The sequence below is a fragment of the Rhineura floridana genome, chromosome 8 (assembly GCF_030035675.1).
Source record: "Rhineura floridana isolate rRhiFlo1 chromosome 8, rRhiFlo1.hap2, whole genome shotgun sequence".
Classification (NCBI taxonomy): domain Eukaryota; kingdom Metazoa; phylum Chordata; class Lepidosauria; order Squamata; family Rhineuridae; genus Rhineura; species Rhineura floridana.
This window is the reverse complement of record NC_084487.1, coordinates 33,083,589-33,107,340: the sequence shown is the minus strand read 5'-3', so window position 1 is coordinate 33,107,340 and position 23,752 is coordinate 33,083,589. Positions and strand designations below refer to the sequence as shown.

General features: G+C 42.5%; 1 protein-coding gene across 2 annotated transcripts in view; it reads right to left on the bottom strand.

The window, feature by feature from the left end:
- The window catches only part of TRIM24 (tripartite motif containing 24), a 116,910-nt gene extending 96,619 nt beyond the window's left edge, over positions 1–20,291 (bottom strand). For both annotated transcript variants that reach the window (XM_061638819.1, XM_061638820.1), the window contains exon 1: positions 19,814–20,291. In XM_061638819.1, the coding sequence (XP_061494803.1) occupies positions 19,814–20,201 (388 nt within the window). In that variant the 5' untranslated portion in view covers positions 20,202–20,291. The remainder of the gene's footprint in view (positions 1–19,813) is intronic.
- Between the last annotated feature and the right edge of the window lie 3,461 nt (positions 20,292–23,752).

Sequence of the window (23,752 nt, the reverse complement as noted above, 5' to 3'; positions counted from 1 at the left end):
AAGGTTTAAGGAATCTGGCCTGAGTTAAAAGCCACTTAGCAGCTGGTATCAGCAATTGTGTGAAAAGAAATTGTGTTTTCAGAAACTGTCATCAAGGGGAGTTTGGCTTGCTCAGGAGCAAGATGGCAGCATAGCTCTGAGCTCTGTACCCAACAGACTAATTATTTCATAAAGCAGTAACTTTTAAAGATAAAAAAAAACACCAGGAACAAAATGGGGAAGAAGTCTAGCGCTAGCAGAACATAGAAAAATGCAGCAAAGCATAGTTATACCCCCTGATCAGCGATCAGAGAAGTCTGCACACTCTAGTGAAGAAAATACTGACATGGTGCATGGCGGGACTTGCAGTGATTAGGCCATCAAATTGACAAGTGACTTGTCAGAATAGGAAGACTTAGTAAGGTAATTTAACATTATGTGAAAAGCGTTAGTGAAGGACATGATGGCAGCACTGTGCCCCATTAACAGGACTATAAATGAAGTCCATGCACAAATAGAAGACATAATTCAAGCAGCAAACAAAGACTGTAAGCTAGGATGAAGAACTAAACTGTGACTGGAAAGTTAATAATGGCAACTTTGTTGTTGTTATGTGCCTCCAAGTCAACTACGACTTATGGCGACCCTATAAATCAGTGACCTCCAAGAGCATCTGTCATGAACCACCCTGTTCAGATCTTGTAAGTTCAGGTCTGTTACTTCCTTTATGGAATCAATCCATCTCTTCTTTGGCCTTCCTCTTTTTCTACTTCCTTCTGTTTTTCCAAGCATTATTATCTTTTCTAATGAATCATGTCTTCTCATTATGTGTCCAAAGTATGATAACCTCAGTTTCATCATTTTAGTTTCTATTGATAGTTCTGGTTTAATTTGTTCTAACACCCAATTATTTGTCTTTTTCGCAGTGCATGGTATCCGCAACACTCTTCTCCAACACCACATTTCAAATGCGTTGATTTTTCTCTTATCAGTTTTTCTCACTGTCCAACTTTCACATCCATACATAGAGATCGGAAATACCATGGTCTGAATGATCCTGACTTTAGTGTTCAGTGATACATCTTGGCACTTGAGGACCTTTTCTAGTTCTCTTACAGCTGCCCTCCCCAGTCCTAGCCTTCTTCTGATTTCTTGACTATTGTCTCCATTTTGGTTAATGATTGTGCCAAGATATTGATAATCCTTGACAAGTTCAATGTCCTGATTGTCAACTGTAAAGTTGCATAAATCTTCTGTTGTCATTACTTTAGTCTTTTTGATGTTCAGCTGTAGTCCTGCTTTTGTGCTTTTCTCTTTAACTTTCATCAGCATTCGTTTCAAATCATTACTGGTTTCTGCTAGTAGTATGGTATCGTCTGCATATCTTAAATTGATATTTCTCCCTCCAATTTTCACACCTCCTTCTTCTTGGTCCAATCCTGCTTTCCATATGATATGTTCTGTGTATAGATTAAATAAATAGGATGATAAAATACACCCTTGTCTCACACCATTTCCGATAGGGAACCAATCGGTTTCTCCATATTCTGTCCTTACAAGTAGCCTCTTGTCCAGAGTATAGGCTGTGCATCAGGACAATCAGATGCTGTGGCACCCCCATTTCTTTTAAAGCATTCCATAGTTTTTCATGATCTACGCAGTCAAAGGCTTTGCTGTAATCTATAAAGCACAGGGTGATTTTCTTCTGAAATTCCTTGGTCCGTTCCATTATCCAACGTATGTGTGCGATATGATCCCTGGTGCCTCTTCCCTTTCTAAATCCAGCTTGGACGTCTGGCATTTCTCGCTCCATATTTGGTAAGAGCCTTTGTTGTAGAAACTTGAGCATTACTTTACTTGCATGGGATATTAAGGCAATAGTTCTATAATTACTGCATTCCCTGGGATCCCCCTTCTTTGGAATTGGGATGTATATGGAACGCTTCTACTACAACTAACAAGCTGCGTTTAAAAATGGAGGAACAGCAAAATAATGAGCACCAGGCCAACATTCAGGCCAGAGGGATCTCTGAATCTGAATCTGAGGAAGGTGACCCCACAGCCTTAATAATTTAATGGCTAAAGGACTTGGGAATTGATTATGCCTTAACTCCTATGGATTTTGAGAGGGTCTATAGAGCTCCAGGATGGAAGAAACATAATGGCGGGAGAAATCTGAACATTAGGTTTGATAAAGTGAAGGAAGTTGTGTATAAAGTGCTGAGAAATCTCAGAGTTGTAAAATATGAGTTAATCCAAATATACCAAGACATGCAAAGACTCCACAAGGAGAAAACTATTCAAACGCATTACTGACACTCTGCAAGAAGCCAGCTGGTCTGCAATACCACTGGGGATTCCCCTTTAAAATTGTGGTTAAGGCTGATGGCAAGCATTTGTCATCTTCAACTTTGAAAGACACAAGGACTCTTTAACTACCTTAAATCTTAATCTGCCAACAGACAGGCTGAAGGAGGTGGATCAAGATGAAAGTAGAGATGCCAGCAGTGAATAACATAAGCATATGAATAAGAAGATAGACGAGGTTATCATACTTTGGACACATAACGAGAAGACATGATTCACTAGAAAAGACAATAATGCAGGAGAAAACAGAAGGGAGGAGAGAAAGAGGAAGGCCAAACAAGAGATGGACTGATTCCATAAAGGAAGCCACAGACCTGAACTTACAAGATGTGAACAGAGTGGTTTATAACAGATGCTACTGAAGGTCACTAATTTGTAGGGTCGCCAGAAGTCGAAATAGACTTGAAGGCACATAACAACAAGAAGATAGACAAGGAAAGGGCAGCTGTGAATCAACAAAAAGGAAACAAAGGTAGGAGTGAGCTGCAGTGACAGGCTGGCTCTGTTTGAAAGCTGAAATGGAATCATATTCTCCTGGTTTTTGTGTGAGCTCTAAGACACTGAAATATTGAAAACTCTTTACCGTCATCAATTACCACAGTTCGTTCTCCTTTAAGCAACCACTATTGCTTTTTCATTAATTCCCTTGACGATATCTGCATAGTCTGCAAGGAGGAAAGAGGTACTTTGTTTTCTGTACCTATATTGTCTGCCCCTAGTTTTCTTCTCTGGGTTGTAGGGGACTTCTCTCCCACTTGGAGTATTTGTGAAGTGCTCTGTAAAAGGGGGAGGGGTGATGTTTAGCAGTTTTATTGTTGTGTTTTGTACTACGCAACCATACTGTTTGATCTTTTAGACTATTTTGGTAAACGAAATAGTGGAAACACACAAAATCAACAAAGGAATGATGTCTAAAAACAAGTTAAAATTTTTAACATTAAATGTCAAAGGATTAGGGACTGCAACTAAGCGAGTCAGAATAGTGAACTTGCTGAAAACTTAATACCCAGGTGTCATATTTCTATGAGAAACCCACCAGAAAGCTGAAAACACCAATGTGATAAAGCGCTCCTGGTTGGGGGATCAATATCATGCCTTTGGTTCTTCTAAAGCTAGGGGAATAATGATAACAAAAAAGTGTCCCTTGATTGTCTCTGATATTTGTAGTTACCTGCAGGGATGTTTTTATAAAAGGGATCAGGGGAGAGAGTGCAGTTGACCTTGGGCTCCATCTACTGTCCCAAAGTTAGGCAGTGTTCATGTTTGAGAGAAACATTAGAAATCCTATAAATCTTTAAATGAGGTGACATAATTCTTGGGCAGGATTTGAATCTCATCCTGGATGAAACTGTAGATAGGAGTAAAAAGTCTGCCCAGGGAAGTCACAAACCCTCAGAACTCTAGAACTTATTACAGGATGTTGTCCCTGGAGGCAGAGAAATTTATCAGGGTCCTCACTTACTTTTCCCCACATTACAGAATGTACAGCCAGATTTATCACATACTGGTCTCTGAAGCACTTTATGAGAAAGTCCTAGACACTAACAGGGACTATCACAGCCTCTGATCATGCTTCATTTTAGCTGGAGGTGTGTTATGGGGGGAAAGTATCATGTGCTTCTTACAGAGATTCCCAAGCGTAGCTTTGTCTCGACAAGCAACTAAGGAAATATTGACTGAAATAATTAACATCTTTCTTAGCAATGATAATTAAGAGGTCAGGCCACAGTATGGTTATGTTGAAAGCAGTCCTTAGGGAGCTCTGCATTAACGAAAGTACTGTTTTAAAGTAGAAGTGAACACAAACTGGATTGCAATTAAATCAAGAAATACCTTGTCTGGAAAATCAACAAAAAGCTACAGGGAGCTTGAAGTTATATAAAGAATTGACACATGAATGCACAAAGCTTCAAGCTCTAGAACTTATATTAGTGCTGCTACAGCTCAAACAAACAGTAAATATTTGGACCACAATACCTGATGGAACGCCTCTCCCAATACAAACCCACCCGTACACTACGTTCAAGATCAAAGGTCCTCCTCCGGGTGCCTACTCCGAGGGAAGCTCGGAGAATGGCAACAAGGGAGAGGGCCTTCTCAGTGGTGGCTCCCAAATTATGGAATTATATATGTGACGAGGTGTGCCTGGCGCCAACACTGTTATCTTTTCGGCGCCAGGTCAAGACTTTCCTCTTCTCCCAGGCATTTTAGCATGTGTTTTATATTGTTTTAAATTGTGTTTTAAATGGTTTTTTAAAAGATGTATCTTAAATTGTATTTGCTTTTAGTTACTGTAAACCACCCAGAGAGCTTCGGCTATGGGGCGGTATACAAGTATAATAAATAATAGATAATAATAAATAAATAAATAGTACAAATTTGGGAATAAATGCTCCCAACTAATGACTGGAGCACTCAGGAAGAAGAAAGATCCTAATAGAATTGTTTACATAATAAATGTTTTAAATTGTGAATCTCTATTTGGTGCAAATTACAAATAAGTTATTCACATCTTTCTATAAAGACTTGTGTGACTTGGACTTGCTACCCCTGCCAAAATGGAAAGCTGGTTATACAAAGCATGACTTAAATTGCCAAGTCTGCAACGTACAGTGTAGTAGGCCGGCAGGCAAATGTATACCCATTGTAAGGGTATAGCTGCTTTTAAATATGAAAGTTTGTAATGTCTCCTTCTATTCCTTTAGCACCTGCAATAATTTAGCATTTTTCTAGCAGCTTGGAAGATAGGTCAAAGAATGGTCAATGTGAATAGTCAGCTCACAGACACCTGGGTCCTTATCTGAGTGGCTAACAAGCTAGTATTGCCAGGGAGTGGTCTGATGTGCTGCCAGGAAGAGCAGCTCCAAGATGTCAAGATGTTTTGCTTGGTAGCAGTACTAATTAGCATAGTATCTTATCTCTTTGATTTTGCGAAAACAAGACAATCAATCAAATGCTATGATGCTTCAAAGATCATTGCGATGTTTGTAAATGCTATATAATCACCTTTGATGCCCAGCATGGGTGTTCAGACTGGTCAACAGTTCATGCAGGACCTTGCAGTCTGATCCATTGGGTACGCCTGTGTGCTGTAAGTTACTCAATAAACTCTCCTTGTAAGCAAACCTGAATCTGCCTTATTGTTTCCTTGGTATCTCGGAAACCTGAAAGCCCACGGCCAGGGCAATACATACAGATTGCCTGGAAAAACCAATTACTGAACTAAGATAATGTAATTTAAAAACTTTAACAGGATAAAATGCCTGGGCAGGATGGATTTGGATGTGAATTGTGTAAGGGTTTTGTGGATATAGTGGCACCTCGATTAACAATTTTGTTTAATGATTGCCTGCAAGGAGGCAACATACCGCCATACTGGAAGGATAGTTGTAGCAATGCCTGTAAAGACCCCAGGTTGAGAGATTCTTACCATCCAACTGCAATGATCAATCAGGACTCAAAGATTCATTCAGCTGTACTGGCAGTTGGACTGAACCTTTTGATTGAAAAACAAACACATGGATCAAAAAGAATCTGTGCCAAAGAGGCAAATTTTAGACTACTCACAGAGTGCTGAATCTGATCCACAGGAGTAACAAGAGGGGCCATCCTCTTACCTTAGTTTCATTAGATATTTTCAAGGCCTTTGACAGGGTGGAATGGACGTTACTCAGCTACTCAGAACTCTTAACTTTGGCCCTAATTTCCTCCATTATCATTGAACAGATATATGCTGAAGCTCGAGCAAAAGAAAGAGTGAATGGCATTGATTTGCTGCTATTTCCCTTAAATAGGAGAACTAGGCAAGGGTGTCCTCCATCCATTTTATCTGTTCTAGATATGGAAACTTTAATGAATGTTATAAGAGGGGAAGAAATAATAAGGGGCATTGATAACAAAACATATGTTGTGAATATGTTTGTGGATGATACACTTTTAATATTAGATAACCCATTGAATGTATTCATTAGTTTACAAGGGATATTGGAATTCAAAGAAGCTACATGATTACATGTGAACTATTCTAAATCCTTGATGTTGTGTGTTGGTGCAACTATTCCTGAACAGATGTAACTGAAAGAACAGTTTGGTCTGAAGCTCAGACCAAGTAGCTTTAAATACTTGGGAGTGATTGCGCCAAAGGAACTGAGGCTACTTAAGAAGCATAACTTTAACCCTATTTTGAAGGAGCTTAGCAGGATTTGAGCAGATATAGAAAACCGAATCTCTCCTGACTTGGCAGGATTGCTGTGATCAAGATGACTTTCCTGCCTAGGCTTCTTTTTCTGTTCTAACTACTCCCAATTTGGATAGGTAAGGAAACAATTAGCAAGTGGCAGAAACTTCTTAATAACTTAATTAATGGAGACAAGTGCTCAAGAGTGGGCAAGGCTATTATACATCTAAGATGAGAAGACAGGGGCTTGGGAATTCCACTCGTACAGTTATACTATGCTGCGTGCCAATTAAAGCAACTGAATCAAATAAAAGATGTAGACTGGAACTTTCTTGAATTAGTATCTGATCATAATAGCTATTAGGCATTTCCCTTTTTAAAAATAAACCTGCAGCCTTGACTTCTATAGATAATCCATCTTACAAAACTGCTCTACTAACATGGAAGAAATGGACAAAGATCTCAGAATCTCCTCTTCTCTCCTTCTTGTTTCACCCCTTCTTCAAAGAAGAAAACAAATTTAGACAATACAAAGACTGGGCAAGTAAAGCACTGTACACAGTATGTGATCTGTTTAAAGATGGGCTCCCTTTAACTCAAGATCAGCTGTTGAATTGCTTGGCAAAAGTCTGTCCAAGCTAGTTTCAGATAGCCCAGATCAGATCATTCATCTCACAACTTTACAGATTGAGAGGTGCCCCTGGGAATCAAACGTTCTCTGAAAATTACTGTGTTATGGGAGAGAAAATTTTTAAAGGGTTTAATTTCTATGTTGTATAAAGTGTTACTGTCAGAATCGAATGGATCACTAGTCAGTTTAAAAGCAAACTTGGAAGATAAACCTATGCAGATTGAAGACTCACAAGGAAGGCTGATGAGAACTAAAGACAATTAAAGACAATTGCAGCACACATAAGAGAGTTGATGTTGAAAGTTATATATCACTGGTATATACCACCTAAGAGCCAGTGTACTGTAGTGGTTAAGGTGTTGGACTACGACCTGGGAGACGAGGGTTCGAATCCCCACACAGCCATAAAGCTCACTGGGCCAGTCACTGCCTCTCAGCCTCAGAGGAAGGCAATGGTAAACCGCCTCTGAATACTGCTTACCATGAAATAGTTGCCCATAAGCGAGAATTGACTTGAAGGCAGTCCATTGTACACCAGTTGAGCCAAATGTATAAAGACTTACCTGGAACTTGTTGGAGAGGCTACAATATTGTGGTAGTTTTATTCATATGTGGTGGAACTGCCTAATAGTTAAATCATTTTGGCAACACATATTCCAACAGACCTCAGAAAATGTGCAACAGATTATCTCAATGGACCCAGACCTGGGCTTCTTATCAATATACCCAGATACAATGAGGAATTTACTTTACAAAGAACTGATTTCTTTCTTATTGGCAGCAGCACAATTAGAGACTGTGGAACACTGGTGCTACAAATCTCCTTTCACAATCCAGGAATGGTAGTTAAAGATAAGGGAGTTAGCTTTGATTAAAAAAGTGATTGAAGCAAATGAGGCACGAAGAGGAGAAAAGTCAAGACACATTTATAAACACCTGGTATCCTCTTGTGTCTTTTGCAGCCAGACAATAGGGGGCTGTGCAACTGCTGGATGCTCATAAATGTTTTTTGGTATAATGTGCTACCTAAACATTTGTAATCCTGAAGAATGTCATCAAGCACTTTTAAGACTCCACTTTTAAGACCCTTAGGTGCATATTATCCCATTAATAAATCAACAATCTTAGTTAACAGTTCATCCTGTCTCTGTTGTCACTATCAAGCCTCTACTCCCCTCACTTTCACCAGGCATTTCATCCAGTTGCCCTGGGAGTGCAGATCCCAAAGGAAGGGGAAAGACCATAGCTCAGTGGTACAGCACCTGCTTTGCATGTAAAAGGTCCCAAGTTCAATCCCTGGCATCTCCAGCAAGGGCTGGAAGAGAGCCATTTGAAATCCCGGAGAGCTGTTGCCAGTCAATGTAGACAATACTGAGCTAGATGGACTAATGGTTTGACTCAGTATAAGGCAGTTTTCTATGTTCATCTCAAGCCTAAGCCTACTATACCAACTACTAGGAGGTTTTGAAAGTATTCTGAGTGTATTGGTGACAATTGGAAATTAGAGAAGTACAGATACCTAAACCTGCGTTTATACGAACTGTGACTGAGAGAGCCAGGTATCCCTGACACCTATAAACAAAATTTTTAAACTGCACTTTTAATCTAACTATCTCAACACAGCAGAACAGATGGCAAAGGCCAGAGTCTGCTTCCCTTTCACTCTGCAGTCCCCGGGCAACTTGCAGTTGGTGCAGCAGAGTGTTCTTTCTGATAGGAAGGGGGAAAACCAGCTCCTTTCCACTTCTCCTTCTCTGGCCAATGGATGAGGTCAGACCAAAATAACATATTCCCCCCTCCTTTTTTTTGTAGTAGGAATTTGGTAATTCAAATGAAATAGCGGATTTGTCAGAATTGGAAAATGAAAGTGTCGAGGTAACATGTCTGGGAGAAGTAGTGGGATCCTTGCTTTTAAGATCAGTGTCACAAGCAGGGCTGCGGAGTCGGTATGCCAAACCTTCGACTCAGACTCCTCTATTTTTCTACTGTCTGACTCCGACTCCACCCAAAATTGCTTCTGATTCCACAGCCCTGGAAAGCGCTGTAAATGTCTTTTTAAATTGGAAGCTCTCGTAGGAGCATTTTTATCGCTGCCTGAATATGCGGTGATCTTGGCATCACAGCTTTTTGTCTTCATCTGGGTCCTGTGTCATACACTGACACACAAAATGTTTTCCATCTTGAGTTATGGTGAAATGCTCAACTACAGCTGACTTCATGGGATGATTTTTTGACATTTTGAATTTATATTTTAAAAAATTTATCGATGAAAAATTTCTTTGAAGCTGGAGTCGGAACACTTCTACCGACTCCAACTCCACCCAAAACTGCTTCCGACTCTGACTCCACAGCCCTGGTCACAAGATATGCAATCCACCATGACAGTCCAGATCCAAGTCAGTCAAACTTTTTATCATGCTTTGTGGATAAAATGTCAAAAGAAAATCAAGAATCATAGAATAGTAGACTTGGAAGGGGCCTATGAGGCCATCAAGTCCAACCCCCTGCACAATGCAGGAATCCAAAGCATTCCCAACAGATGCCTGTCCAGTTGCCTCTTGAATGCCTCCAATGTCGGAGAGCCCACTACCTCTCAAGGTAAGAACATAAGAAGAGCCTGCTGGATCAGGCCAGTGGCCCATCTAGTCCAGCATCCTGTTCTCACAGTGGCCAACCAGGTGCCTGGGGGAAGCCCGCAAGCAGGACCCCAGTGCAAGAACACTCTCCCCTCCTGAGACTTCCGGCAACTGGTTTTCAGAAGCATGCTGCCTCTGACTAGGGTGGCAGAGCACAGCCATCATGGCTAGTAGCCATTGATAGCCCTGTCCTCCATGAATTTGTCTAATCTTCTTTTAAAGCCGTCCAAGCTGGTGGCCATTACTGCATCTTGTGGGAGCAAATTCCATAGTTTAACTATGCGCTGAGTAAAGAAGTACTTCCTTTTGTCTGTCCTGAATCTTCCAACATTCAGCTTCTTTGAATGTCCACGAGTTCTAGTATTATGAGAGAGGGAGAAGAACTTTTCTCTATCCACTTTCTCAATGCCATGCATAATTTTATACACTTCTATCATGTCTCCTCTGACCCGCCTTTTCTCTAAACTAAAAAGCCCCAAATGCTGCAACCTTTCCTCGTAAGGGAGTCGCTCCATCCCCTTGAAAATTCTGGTTGCCCTCTTCTGAACCTTTTCCAACTCTATAATATCCTTTTTGAGATGAGGCAACCAGAACTGTACACAGTATTCCAAATGTGGCCGCACCATAGATTTATACAACGGCATTATGATATCGGCTGTTTTATTTTCAATACCTTTCCTAATTATCGCTAGCATGGAATTTGCCTTTTTCACAGCTGCCGCACACTGGGTTGACATTTTCATCGTGCTGTCCACTACAACCCCGAGGTCTCTCTCCTGGTCGGTCACCGCCAGTTCAGACCCCATGAGCGTATATGTGAAATTCAGATTTTTTGCTCCAATATGCATAATTTGACACTTGTTTATATTGAATTGCATTTGCCATTTTTCCGCCCATTCACTCAGTTTGGAGAGGTCTTTTTGGAGCTCTTCGCAATCCCTTTTTGTTTTAACAACCCTGAACAATTTAGTGTCATCAGCAAACTTGGCCACTTCACTGCTCACTCCTAATTCTAGGTCATTAATGAACAAGTTGAAAAGTACAGGTCCCAATACCGATCCTTGAGGGACTCCACTTTCTACAGCCCTCCATTGGGAGAACTGTCCGTTGATTCCTACTCTCTGCTTTCTGCTTCTTAACCAATTTCTTATCCACAAGAGGACCTCTCCTCTTATTCCATGACTGCTAAGCTTCCTCAGAAGTCTTTGGTGAGGTACCTTGTCAAACGCTTTTTGAAAGTCTAAGTACACTATGTCCACTGGATCACCTCTATCTATATGCTTGTTGACACTCTCAAAGAATTCTAATAGGTTACTGAGACAGGACTTTCCCTTGCAGAAGGCATGCTGGCTCTGCTTCAGCAAGGCTTGTTCTTCTATGTGCTTAGTTAATCTAGCTTTAATAATACTTTCTACCAGTTTTCCAGGGACAGAAGTTAAGCTAACTGGCCTGTAATTTCCGGGATCCCCTCTGGATCCCTTTTTGAAGATTGGCGTTACATTTGCCACTTTCCAGTCCTCAGGCACGGAGGAGGACCCAAGGGACAAGTTACATATTTTAGTTAGCAGATCAGCAATTTCACATTTGAGTTCTTTGAGAACTCTCGGGTGGATGCCATCCGGGCCCGGTGATTTGTCAGTTTTTATATTGTCCATTAAGCTTAGAACTTCCTCTCTCGTTACCACTATTTGTCTCAGTTCCTCAGAATCCCTTCCTGCAAATGTTAGTTCAGGTTCAGGGATCTGCCCTATATCTTCCACTGTGAAGACAGATGCAAAGAATTCATTTAGCTTCTCTGCAATCTCCTTATCGTTCTTTAGTACACCTTTGACTCCCTTATCATCCAAGGGTCCAATTGTCTCCCTAGATGGTCTCCTGCTTTGAATGTATTTATAGAATTTTTTGTTGTTGGTTTTTATGTTCTTAGCAATGTGCTCCTCAAAATCTTTTTTAGCATCCCTTATTGTCTTCTAGCATTTCTTTTGCCAGAGTTTGTGTTCTTTTTTATTTTCTTCATTTGGACAAGACTTCCACTTTTTGAAGGAAGACTTTTTGCCTCTAAGAGCTTCCTTGACTTTGCTCGTTAACCATGCTGGCATCTTCTTGGCCCTGGCGGTACCTTTTCTGGTCTGCGGTATGCACTCCAGCTGAGCTTCTAATATAGTGTTTTTAAACAACTTCCAAGCATTTTCGAGTGATGTGACCCTCTGGACTTTGTTTTTCAGCTTTCTTTTTACCAATCCCCTCATTTTTGTGAAGTTTCCTCTTTTGAAGTCAAATGTGACCGTGTTGGATTTTCTTGGCAATTGGCCAGTTACATGTATGTTTAATTTAATAGCACTGTGGTCACTGCTCCCAATCGGTTCAACAACACTTACATCTCGCACCAGGTCCCGGTCCCCACTGAGGATTAAGTCCAGGGTTGCCGTCCCTCTGGTCGGTTCCATGACCAACTGGTCTAGGGAATAGTCATTTAGAATATCTAGAAACTTTGCTTCTTTGTCATGACTGGAACACATATGCAGCCAGTCTATGTCCGGGTAGTTGAAGTCACCCATTACTACCACATTTCCTAGTTTGGATGCTTCCTCAATTTCATATCTCATCTCCAGGTCTCCCTGAGCATGTTGATCAGGGGGACGATAGATCGTTCCCAGTATTAAGTCCCTCCTGGGGCATGGTATCACCACCCACAACGATAAAGGTAATTGGTTCCACTGTCGTATGGCTCTAACAGTTAGGAAGTTTTTCCTGATGTCCAGTCGAAATCTGGCTTCCTGCAACTTGAGCCCATTATTCTGTGTCCTGCACTCTGGGACGATCGAGAACAGATCCCAGCCTTCCTCTGTGTGACAACTTTTCAAGGACTTGAAGAGTGCTATCATATCTCCCCTCAGTCTTCTCTTCTCAAGGCTAAACATGCCCAGTTCTTTCAGTCTTTCCTCATGGGGCTTTGTTTCCAGTCCCCTGATCATCCTTGTTGCCCTCCTCTGAACCGTTCTAGTTTCTCTGCATCCTTCTTGAAGTGCAGAGACCAGAACTAGGCTCAGTATTCAAGATGAGGCCTAACTAGTGCTCAATAGAGGGGAACTAATACTTCACGCGATTTGGAAACTATACTTCTGTTAATGCAGCCTAATATAGCATTTGCCTTTTTTGTAGCCACATCACACTGTTGGCTCATATTCAGCTGGTGATCAACGACAATTCCAAGATCCTTCTCACATGTCGTACTGCTGAGCCAAGTATCCCCCATCTTATCTGTGCATTTGGTTTCTTTTTCCTAAGTGTAGAGCTTTGCATTTATCCCTGTTGAATTTCATTCTATTGTTTTCAGCCCATTGCTCCAGCCTATCAAGGTCCCTTTGAATTTTGTTTCTGTCTTCCACAGTATTAGCTATGTCCCCCAATTTTGTATCATCTGCAAATTCGATAAGCATGCTCTGTACCTCCTCATCCAAGTTGTTAATAAAAATGTTGAAGAGCACTGAGCCTAGGACTGAGCCCTGTGGTATCCCACTCGTTACTTCCACCCAGTTTGAGAAGAAACCATTGATAAGCACTCTTTGAGTACGATTCTGGAGCCAAGGGTGGATCCACCTGATAGTTGTTCCATCCAGCCCACATTTAGCTAGCTTGCTAATCAGAATATCATGGGACACTTTGTCAAAAGCTTTGCTGAAGTCGAGATATATTATGTCCACAGCATTCCCACAGTCTACAAGGGAGGTTACCCAATCAAAGAACGAGATAAGAGTAGTTTGGCAGGATTTGTTCATAAATCCATGTTGGCTCCTAGTAATCACTAGGTGCTTACAGACTGACCGCTTTATAATCTGCTCCAGAGTTTTTCCAGGGATTGATGTTAGGCTGACTGGTCTGTAGTTCCCTGGTTCCTCCTTTTTGCCCGTTGTGAAGATAAGGACAACATTAGCTCTCCTCCAGTCATCCGGCACTTCACCAGTCCTCCACGATTTTGCAAAGATTAAATAGACAGTGGTTCTGAGAGTTCTTCAGCCAGTTCCTTCAATACTCTAGGACAGCCTTTCCCAACCAGTGTGCCTCCAGATGTTTATTTATTTATTTATTTATTATTTATTTTGTTACATTTATATACCGCCCATAGCAAGTAGCTCTCAGGGCGGTAAACAGAATAGGATAAAATACATACATCATAATAATAAAATCACAAAACATATAAGACACAATGAAAACAAAATACAATTAAACAAAATATAAGATGATAAAAAGGATTAGTATTACAAGATTAAAAAGATAAAAAGATTAAAATGATTAAAATGCCTGGGAGCATAAGAAGGTCTTTACCTGGCGCCGGAAAGATAATAATGTAGGCGCCAGGCGTATCTCTTCGGGGAGGCTATTCCACAACTCAGGGGCCACCACAGAAAAGGCCCTAGATCTAGTAACCACCCTCCGGGCTTCACGATGGGTTGGTACCCGGAGGAGGGCCTTAGATGCTGAACGAAGTGAGCGGGTAGGTTCATAGCGGGAGAGGCGTTCCACCAGGTATTGCGGTCCCACGCCATGTAAGGCTTTATAGGTCATAACCAGCACCTTGAATCTCGCCCGGAAGCAAATAGGTAGCCAGTGCAGGCGAGCCAGAACAGGAGTTATGTGCGAAGACCGACTGGTCCTCGTCAATAGTCTAGCTGCCGCATTCTGCACTAGCTGAAGCTTCCGAACTGTCTTCAAGGGCAGCCCTATGTAGAGCACTTTACAGTAATCCAATCTCGAAGTTACCAGAGCATGAACAACTGAGGCGAGGTCGTCGCCATCCATATAGGGGCGTAGTTGGGCTACCAAATGGAGATGGTAAAACGCGTTCCGTGCCACCGAGGCCACTTGAGCCTCAAGAGACAAGGAAGGGTCAAAAAGGACCCCCAAACTACGCACCTGTTCTTTCAGGGGGAGTGTAACCCCATCCAGAACAGGATGCACATCCACCATCTGAGCGGGGAAGGCGTTCACCAACAGTGTCTCAGTCTTGTCTGGATTGAGTCTCAGTTTATTAGCTCTCATCCAGTCCATTATCAGATGTTGTTGGACCACAACTCCCATCAGCCTCAGCCAGCATTGCCAATGGCTGAGGCTGATGGGAGTTGTGGTCCAACAACATCTGGAGACACACCGTTTGGGAAAGGCTGCTCTAGGATGCAGTTTATCGGGCCCTGCTGATTTGAACTTGTTCAAAGTGATTAGGTATTCCTTGACCATTTGTCTATCAATCTCAAGCTCCAATTCTGCCCCTTGTACTTCATGTTTCCCAGGAGGGTCATAGACCCCTTTTTTGGGAAAAGACGAAGCCAAAGTAGGAATTGAGCACTTCTGCCTTTTCTTTGTCATCTGTTATCATTTTGCCATCCTCACTGAGTAGCTGTGCCACCATTTCCTTTCTCTGTCTTTTACTATGGACATACCTGAAGAAAAAACACTTAAATCACTAAGGCTGCAATCCAATACAAGTGTACTCAGATGTAAGCTCCATTGGGTTCAACATGACTTACTCCCAGGTAAGTGTGTATTGAATTGCAGCTTAACTGTATTTGCAAGAGGTCCACTTCTTTCTATAACTAAAAAACAACAGTGAAAGGAGCATTACAAATTCATCCATTAATGTAAGTTGCCGTCACATTATCAGTTATCACATTCTCTCTCTGCCAGAGTATGAGAGAGTTCAAACAATTGAGTTTATTCAAATGAGTGGTCAAGTAGAATCACTGACTTAGATGTCAGATGGATGATCTACAAGGAAATCCTTTGGTCACCATTATATCTGCAACACCTGAACCAATATTTCTGAAAACAATTGCTACTAAATCTTCTTGTCATACAGATGAATACATAGCCAATTTTCTGACTGAAGAGACAGAAAGCGCAGCTCTCCTTAAGTCCTTGTAACTGATCATGCAAGTAACATGAAAACAGTATAGCAAATATTAAAGGCAAAATATCTTAATTTAATACTATTTCTTGATCATGTGCTAAATCTTTAACAAAAGAACATAGGACACAATCCAGTTCATGCCCTTACACTCATAGAGTTGGGGATTTGGTATTTACCAATTTTCCCTGCCAATTATTCCATGTGGGAATAAAGCCAGATGGAATTAAAATCATCCCCTTAGTCAGAGAACAACATTTACAAATAAGTAATAGGTTTGGGTTGGGTGTGCATTCTAACAGATTTTAGATAACACAGGCCAAGTTGCATACGCTACAGGAAGATTCCATATTCCTACTGTTCATCAAGAAATGGTTTCTTGCATTGCTCAGGTGAGCTTATGACATCATTATAAGCTATTTGCATATACACTATTTGATTTTTCACAGCTAAATGAATGAAGTGAGAAACTTGAAAAGTATTGTATTGGTGCTGTTATGTTAAGCCATGAGTAGAGAACTTTTGGTCCACAGGCCAAATTTGTTCCACCAGGCACTCCCATTTGGCCTGCAAGGCTGTTTTGGACAAGGACGAGGATTATAGCAATGCACACCAAACTCTCCAATTCCTTTATCGCATTTCAGTAATTGTATGGAGTTGGTCCTTCAGAGGAGTGTGGATGTACTTTTCTAACTATTCTCATAATTCTGTTACATAGATCTCAGTTGAATCAGCATGATAGTACCACATGCTGAACAGCAATAGTGGGACTTCTGAAGTTCTTGAAGGTGTGCAGGAATATACTGCAGGTAACAGGCAAAGTTCTTGTCAAGCAGGAAATCCCTGCACAAAGAACATGGTTTAAACTAGAAAGCCTATATGGAGACATAGGATTACATAAATAAAGTGTACAATATGTTCTACAGGCTACAGCATACAAAAGTAGGTTATGGCCAATCATTATACTAATGAGTTTAATGATCAAACAGAGAATCCTCCCCTATAATCTTTTTATATTTTAGGCTGGAACATCCCAAACACTGGTTTGTACACCTGTAAGCTGACCTGCATGGATCTGCATGAGCTCTAAGATCAGCATATAATTAAGGTATGTGAGACTGGCAAGCTTTAGGAGCAAGGCGTTCTCAGTGGAAGTCCCAAATCTGTGGAACTTCCTTCCAAGGGATATATGATGGGTTGCACTAGTGTTGGCCTTCAAAAGGCATTTGAAGACAAATATTAACAGTTTTTAATTATCTAACTGATTATGCTTCTGGCTTATTAGTTTTTGGATTGCTATTGTGGTGGCTTGAACTGTATTTGAAATGGTTTATTCATGATGCATACTGTTGGTTATTTGAAATATTTAATTTGTGATTTAAATTATCAACTCTCCAGAAACCCTTTCAAAGCACTATCTTGCCCATAGTTTTGAAAGAGACTTCTAGAAATCTGGCAAGCAGCTGATTGTTGGATCTCCAGAAGCCTCTTTCAAAGCACTGCTCAAGACAGTGCTTTGAAAGGGGCTTCTGACAATCCCTACAGATGTCATTGTGATGTTAGGGAATTGACAGGTAAATGACTCTACCCACCTGTCAAACGTGGGTTGTGAGGGGTCGGGGAGACAATTATCTGGCCTGCCTGCCAGATCCAATTCCCCACCCCTCTTTTAGAAGGATCAGCAGAAGGTAGACAACCTCCAGGGTAACCCTGATTATGGCTGAAATCCTATACCCATCTACCTGGAAATAAACTCCACTGAACTCAATGGGATTTATTTCTGCATAGACATGTATAGGATTAAGCTGTAAGATGCATAGATAGTTTAGAAACAATTCTGTAAATTCCTTACGTATTTGTGGACTGGCAAAGGCAACAATGGAATAAAATTGTTACTAAAGCAGCAAAGAGCTTTCACTGCTTACAATGGGTATAATAATTATGCTGTTGAGGAAAAAGTATCAGACATAGATCAAAAGCTGAATTACCTCACCTCCGCTATGGATATATAGGAGTGAAAAACATGTCACTGGTAGAATTTTATATGCAGTTTTGAAAGTAAGAAAAAAGCAACACCTATGGTTGAAATTACATAATGTCTGAGAAATCCTGATAACAAATACAGGCAGCTTAAGGAAGATTCTTAAAAAGAGAATACATTACATGTACACAATGACTTTATCCTTAGATACAAACTCATCACTGTTAATACAAGCCATCCCCCTCAAACTTCTGTTTTCCCTGATACATCCTCACACATACTTATGCCAAGGGTCAGCAACAAAAAGTTAGACATAAGTGTCCAAATTAGATTACTGCAATGCACTCTACGTGGGGCTGCCTTTGAATACGGTTGGGAAACTGCAGCTTGTGCAAAATGCAGCGGCCAGATTGGTAACAGGGACCAGACGGTCCAAACATATAAAACTGATTCTGGCCCGCTTGCACTGGCTGCCTTTATGTTTCCGAGCTCGATTCAAGGTGCTGGTTTTGACCTATAAAGCCTTACATGGCTTGGGACCACAATACCTGATGGAAAGCCTCTTCCGATACAAACCCACCCGTACACTACGTTCAAGATCAAAGGCCCTCCTCTGGCTGCCTACTCCGAGGGAAGCTCGGAACAAGGGCAAGGGCCTTCTCAGTGTTGGCCCCCAAATTATGGAATGATCCCGTTGACCAGGTGTGCCTGGCGCCAACACTTATCTTTCCTCTTCTCCCAGGCATTTTAGCATGTGTTTTATATTGTTTTAAATTTTTAAATTGTGTTTTAAATTGTTTTTTAAAAGATGTATCTTAAATTGTATTTGTTTTTAGTTACTGTCAACCGCCCAGAGAGCTTCAGCTATGGGGCAGTATACAAGTATAATAAATAAATAAATAAATAAAATAAACACAAGCCATCCCCCTCAAACGTCTGTTTTCCCCAAATACATAACATCTTCACACATACTTATGCCAAGGGTCAGCAACAAAAAGTTAGACATAAGTGTCATCCAAAAACAAGAAAAGACATGCACACAAGCAACTTTTTTCAGTGAAAAGGAGCACATTATGAAGAAACTGAGGTAAGAAAATCTCCCTTCAAATAAGCTATCAAGACAATCTTTATCTGCAGATCCTTACTGAAGCAAATAAAATGTAACGGTCATTTCCCTCTTATTTCTGTGAAACAAAGTGAAGAGTAATGCTATCGCTCTAAAGTTGTTTTTTATTGTTGATCATTAGCTCCACAGTCTTCAGGAGAGGGATGAAATATTGTAGGTAGTTGTTTTTTGGACCATGCTGTTAAGCCCAAATATTTACTTCAGCAAATATAGCAAGAAGCCCAGCTCTTGGACCAGGATTTAGCAGGCATTTCCTGGCTCACACCTATATTAACAAAGGATGCAATATATAAACAATGGGAAGTTGCAGTCTATTATGGTTTCCCTTCCTAACGGCCGAGTTTTAGGTTAGATCGCAGCACCCTACTTTTAAAATCCCACATCAGCATAAATCCCAGCTCTGTGGAGAGGCAAAACGCCTCTATCTTCACAGTACTCGTCTCTATGACCTTAAAACAACCACAGCCACGTAGTATTACTGTTTGTTTTTCACATGGATCTGGGAATACGATGCTTGCATGTCTGCTGCCTTTATGTATCATCCCTGCTGCATCTCAGCCCGTCTCTCATATATTTATGCATCTGATAAAGCAGGTTCCTACTTAGCTACCAAAAGCTCGTGCCTCTACGAACCCAAGGTTTAACTTGAGCTACGATTCGGGACCCGAAAACAATTTGCGACCGACGGGATTTATCTTTGAGACGTATTGAGAGAAGAAAGCTCTACCCTCACTTCCCAACGCATCTGGAGTTAGGGGTAAGGATTCCCATGACAAAGAGCGCTATTCCTGACCAGCTTTAGCCTCAGTGCCACTTTTTGCCAATTAAACACTGACTGCAGAGACGGATTTATCAATTGCTCCCCTTCCGGTACCAAGTACGGAGCGGAATCGCGACAATCGGTCTCTTTTCCCTCCCAATCCCCGGTGCTGTGAGGCTTGCCCTGCTGAGGTAACTGCGAGGTTTTCCCACCTCCTCATCCCCAGTCTCAGCCAAGCGGCCAGGCTTTCTTACCGGGGTTGCAGTGCAGCGGCGAGGGCGGCGTGGAGACGGGCGAAGAGGGGGCTGGAGAAGGCTGAAGTAGCGGTGGCGGCGGTGGCAATGGTGGGTCTTTGGGGCCGCCGCCGCCGCCGCCTGGCGAAGGGGCTGCAGGAGGCGGCAGCATGAGGTAGCGATGAGGAGGGGGCAGGCAGCGCAGGCAGAGAGAGTGGAGGCAAGGCAGCAGCTTGGGCCGCCGGCTCTGGATGTGTTGCCCGCACACCCCGCAAGTGTCCAACAGGTTGAGCTTCGACTCTCCGTTGGCCCGGTCTGCAGGGCCTTGCCGGCTTTCAGCCTCGTTTTCCCCACCCATGGCGATAAGACCGACCAGGGAGGGCCCTGCACCCGCCGGAGACTCGTCCATTGTTCAGTGGCGGCCACAACCGGCGCAAAACGCCTCTCCCAACGGCCACTACTCCTGCCCCTCACTCCCCCTTCACGAGAGAGCCCCCACCCCCTCAACGGTCACTCGCAGAAGCAGTAACGTCGTTGCTGCTTTGACCGAGCCCGGAGAGCAGGTCGCTCGCGCGCAGAGGCGCGCGAGTAACGGCCGCCCCAGCCCCGCCCCCTTCACTCTCCCCCTCTCCAGTAACAGAGCCACAGCTTCACTCCTCCGACGCCCCTCCCCCTCCCCCTCCCGCCTCCATCGGCGCGTGTAAGCTCCGCCCCTTTCTCCTCAGGGTTCTAGCCTTCGTTGCCTCAAAGGGTCATTTTTCCCCTCAGGTGCCTGGCGATCATTCGGCTTCACGCTGCTGCATGTGTATATCTGCGGGATTTGCTGGAGAAAAGCAGGTTGTCGCAGGCTCTAGCAATTTACCTTGGAAACTTTGGGAATTCTCTTCCGCCTGAGAGGGAGGAATCGAAGCTTGGGGAGCAGTCGTTTACCTCTGTGCATGACTGGCCTACCTAGACTGGCAGTCGTTGGAGGGGCGGGGACTCTTGCATGTTTGGCAGCCGCGGGATGTCTAAGTGAGGCGGTAACAGCACAACTCTCTCTGTTTAACTCATATTGTAGGAGGGGTAGCAAAACTCAGAAAGGGTGATTTTTTATTTTATTTTTGGGGAGACACTGCAGACTGCTTTTGCCTGGTGTGGAAAAATGGAAATGGACTGCCTTCAAGTCGATCCCGACTTATGTCTACCCCTTTGAATAGGGTTTTCATGGTAAGCGGTAATAATGGTCAGGACGGCCCAGGTTGTAGCAGCGACAGCAGGGGAAGGGAAAGCCAAGGGCCTTGGAAGAGATTAGCGCCTCCCCCGGAGCTGAGGTCTGGAACAGAAAGGCGGAAGCGCCAGGTTGAACGAGGATGTACGCATGAGAGTGAGAAATGTTACGCATACCAAGGGAGCTTGTTGAATGGTTGCAATTACAAATGGTGGTGCAGGTTTTGAGAAGGGCTGGCAGAAAGAGGTTCCGACAACCTCCCTTAAGGAGGAGCAAAGATACCAGTAGGGGGAACTCTTATTCACACGTTACCCTGTTCCCAGGTATAAATCCCCTGTATCTGGGTTCAGCTGGTTTCAGAAAAAGTCTGCAGGTGGTGATTTTAAAATTCACTACGTGTAGCTGTCCCGTGAAGAACCAGGTCTGTTCACCATGTTGACTCTCCCTGTATGCTGTCCACTGGCTTTGATAGTCGGCAGTTAGTTTTCCTTCCCGGGAGCGTCTGAGGGTTTAATTTGGATTCCTGCATTCTAGGATCCTATGATTCTTAGTAGCAGCAGCTGCTGGTACAACTACCAACGTCGATTGCTAGCGCGGAGCGGGAAAAAGGAATAAGGATAAAATGGAGGCAAGGACAAGAAAGGGAGAATGGAGATCAGCCCGAAACAGGGCTTTTGTGTGCTGACAGTGAGTAAGCGTGAGGAAAGGAAGAAGGCAAAAAACGGGGGGGGGGGCTCCCTGCAATTTTAAAAATGTCTACTCAGAAGTAAGTTCCATTGAGTTCAATGGGGTTTACATCTAGATAAGTGGAGTTAGGAGTGTCTAAAAATGTGAGAGAGCACTGTCAGAGAAACTAGAGATAAGAATGGTGTGTCTAAATTGTTAATTCTAAAAATTAAGTTTGTTTTATGAACTTAAATGGAGTTCAAGCCTCTTGTGGTCTCAGACAAGCAAAAATTGCTGTACTGAGAGAAGGCAAAAGGAGGCAGGAAACCAGAAACCTAGTGAAGGGAGATAAGGGAAGCTTAGAGGATGGCAACAAGGGAGAGGGCCTTCTCAGTGGTGGCCCCCAAATTATGGAATTATCTCCCTGATGAGGTGCACCTGGCGCCAACACTGTTATCTTTTCGGCGCCAGGTCAAGACTCTCCTCTTCTCCCAGGCATTTTAGCATGTGTTTTAAATTTTTAAATTTTGTTTTTAAAAGATGTGTTTTGAATTTGTATATTTGTTTTAATATTTTTAGTTACTGTAAACCGCCCAGAGAGCTTTGGCTATAGGGCGGTATATAAGTACAATCAATCAATCAGTAAGGGTGAGGGAAGCTTCTGAGGGCTCACACTGTAATTAAAAATGTCTACTCAGAAGTCCTACTTAGGTCAGTGGGCCTTACTTACAGGTAAGTGGTATTAGGATTGCTTAAAAAAAAGAAAGATCCCTGTTACGGAAGCTAGAATTAGGCATGGACTGTCTAAATTGTTAGTTTTTAAAAAAATTAAGTTTCGTTTACATTCACAATATAATCCTAACCATGCTAGGGATAATTAGGAAAGGTATTGAAAATAAAACAGCCGATATCATAATGCCGTTGTATAAATCTATGGTGCGGCCGCATTTGGAATACTGTGTACAGTTCTGGTCGCCTCATCTCAAAAAGGATATTATAGAGTTGGAAAAGGTTCAGAAGAGAGCAACCAGAATGATCAAGGGGATGGAGCGACTCCCTTACGAGAAAAGGTTGCAGCATTTGGGGCTTTTTAGTTTAGAGAAAAGGCGGGTCAGAGGAGACATGATAGAAGTGTATAAAATTATGCATGGCATTGAGAAAGTGGATAGAGAAAAGTTCTTCTCCCTCTCTCATAATACTAGAACTCGTGGACATTCAAAGAAGCTGAATGTTGGAAGATTCAGGACAGACAAAAGGAAGTACTTCTTTACTCAGTGCATAGTCAAACTATGGAATTTGCTCCCACAAGATGCAGTAATGGTCACCAGCTTGGATGGCTTTAAAAGAAGATTAGACAAATTCATGGAGGACAGGGCTATCAATGGCTACTAGCCATGATGGCTGTGCTGTGCCACCCTAGTCAGAGGCAGCATGCTTCTGAAAACCAGTTGCTGGAAGCTTCAGGAGGGGAGAGTGTTCTTGCACTCGGGTCCTGCTTGTGGGCTTCCCCCAGGCACCTGGTTGGCCACTGTGAGAACAGGATGCTGGACTAGATGGGCCACTGGCCTGATCCAGCAGGCTCTTATGTTCTTATGCCTACTCTGAAGTAAATTCTATTCAATTCACTAGGACTTACTCCTAGGTAAGAAGGGTTAGGAATCCAGCAGGGGTGTAGTGACGGGGGGGGGGAATGAGAGCATTGCCTAGGAAATGATAATTCTGCCCCTCCCAAGTGAATTTTTCCTTCAGTCCCCAAATTTCTAGTACTGCAGTAACTTAAGACTTCAGTTTGCTATTAGAAATAAAGTTTAGGTATCCAAAGAGAGGGGCAGGGCAAAGTTACCAAGGGAATGCAAACACAGTAAATAGAAGAGTTAAATGTGTGAATGAAGTGAACACAAGTCTTGATGCATGTGGGAGGGACAGTGCCGTAACTAGGAAGGTACAACAGGTGCACAGGCCCAGGGCCCAGGACGAAGGGCCCCCTGAAATGGAACTGACAAAAAAATTGTCAAATATAATAATATTTTCAAATTTTAAATTTCGCTGCCGTGCTCTGCTGTGCAGTTCAGATGTCGGTGAAC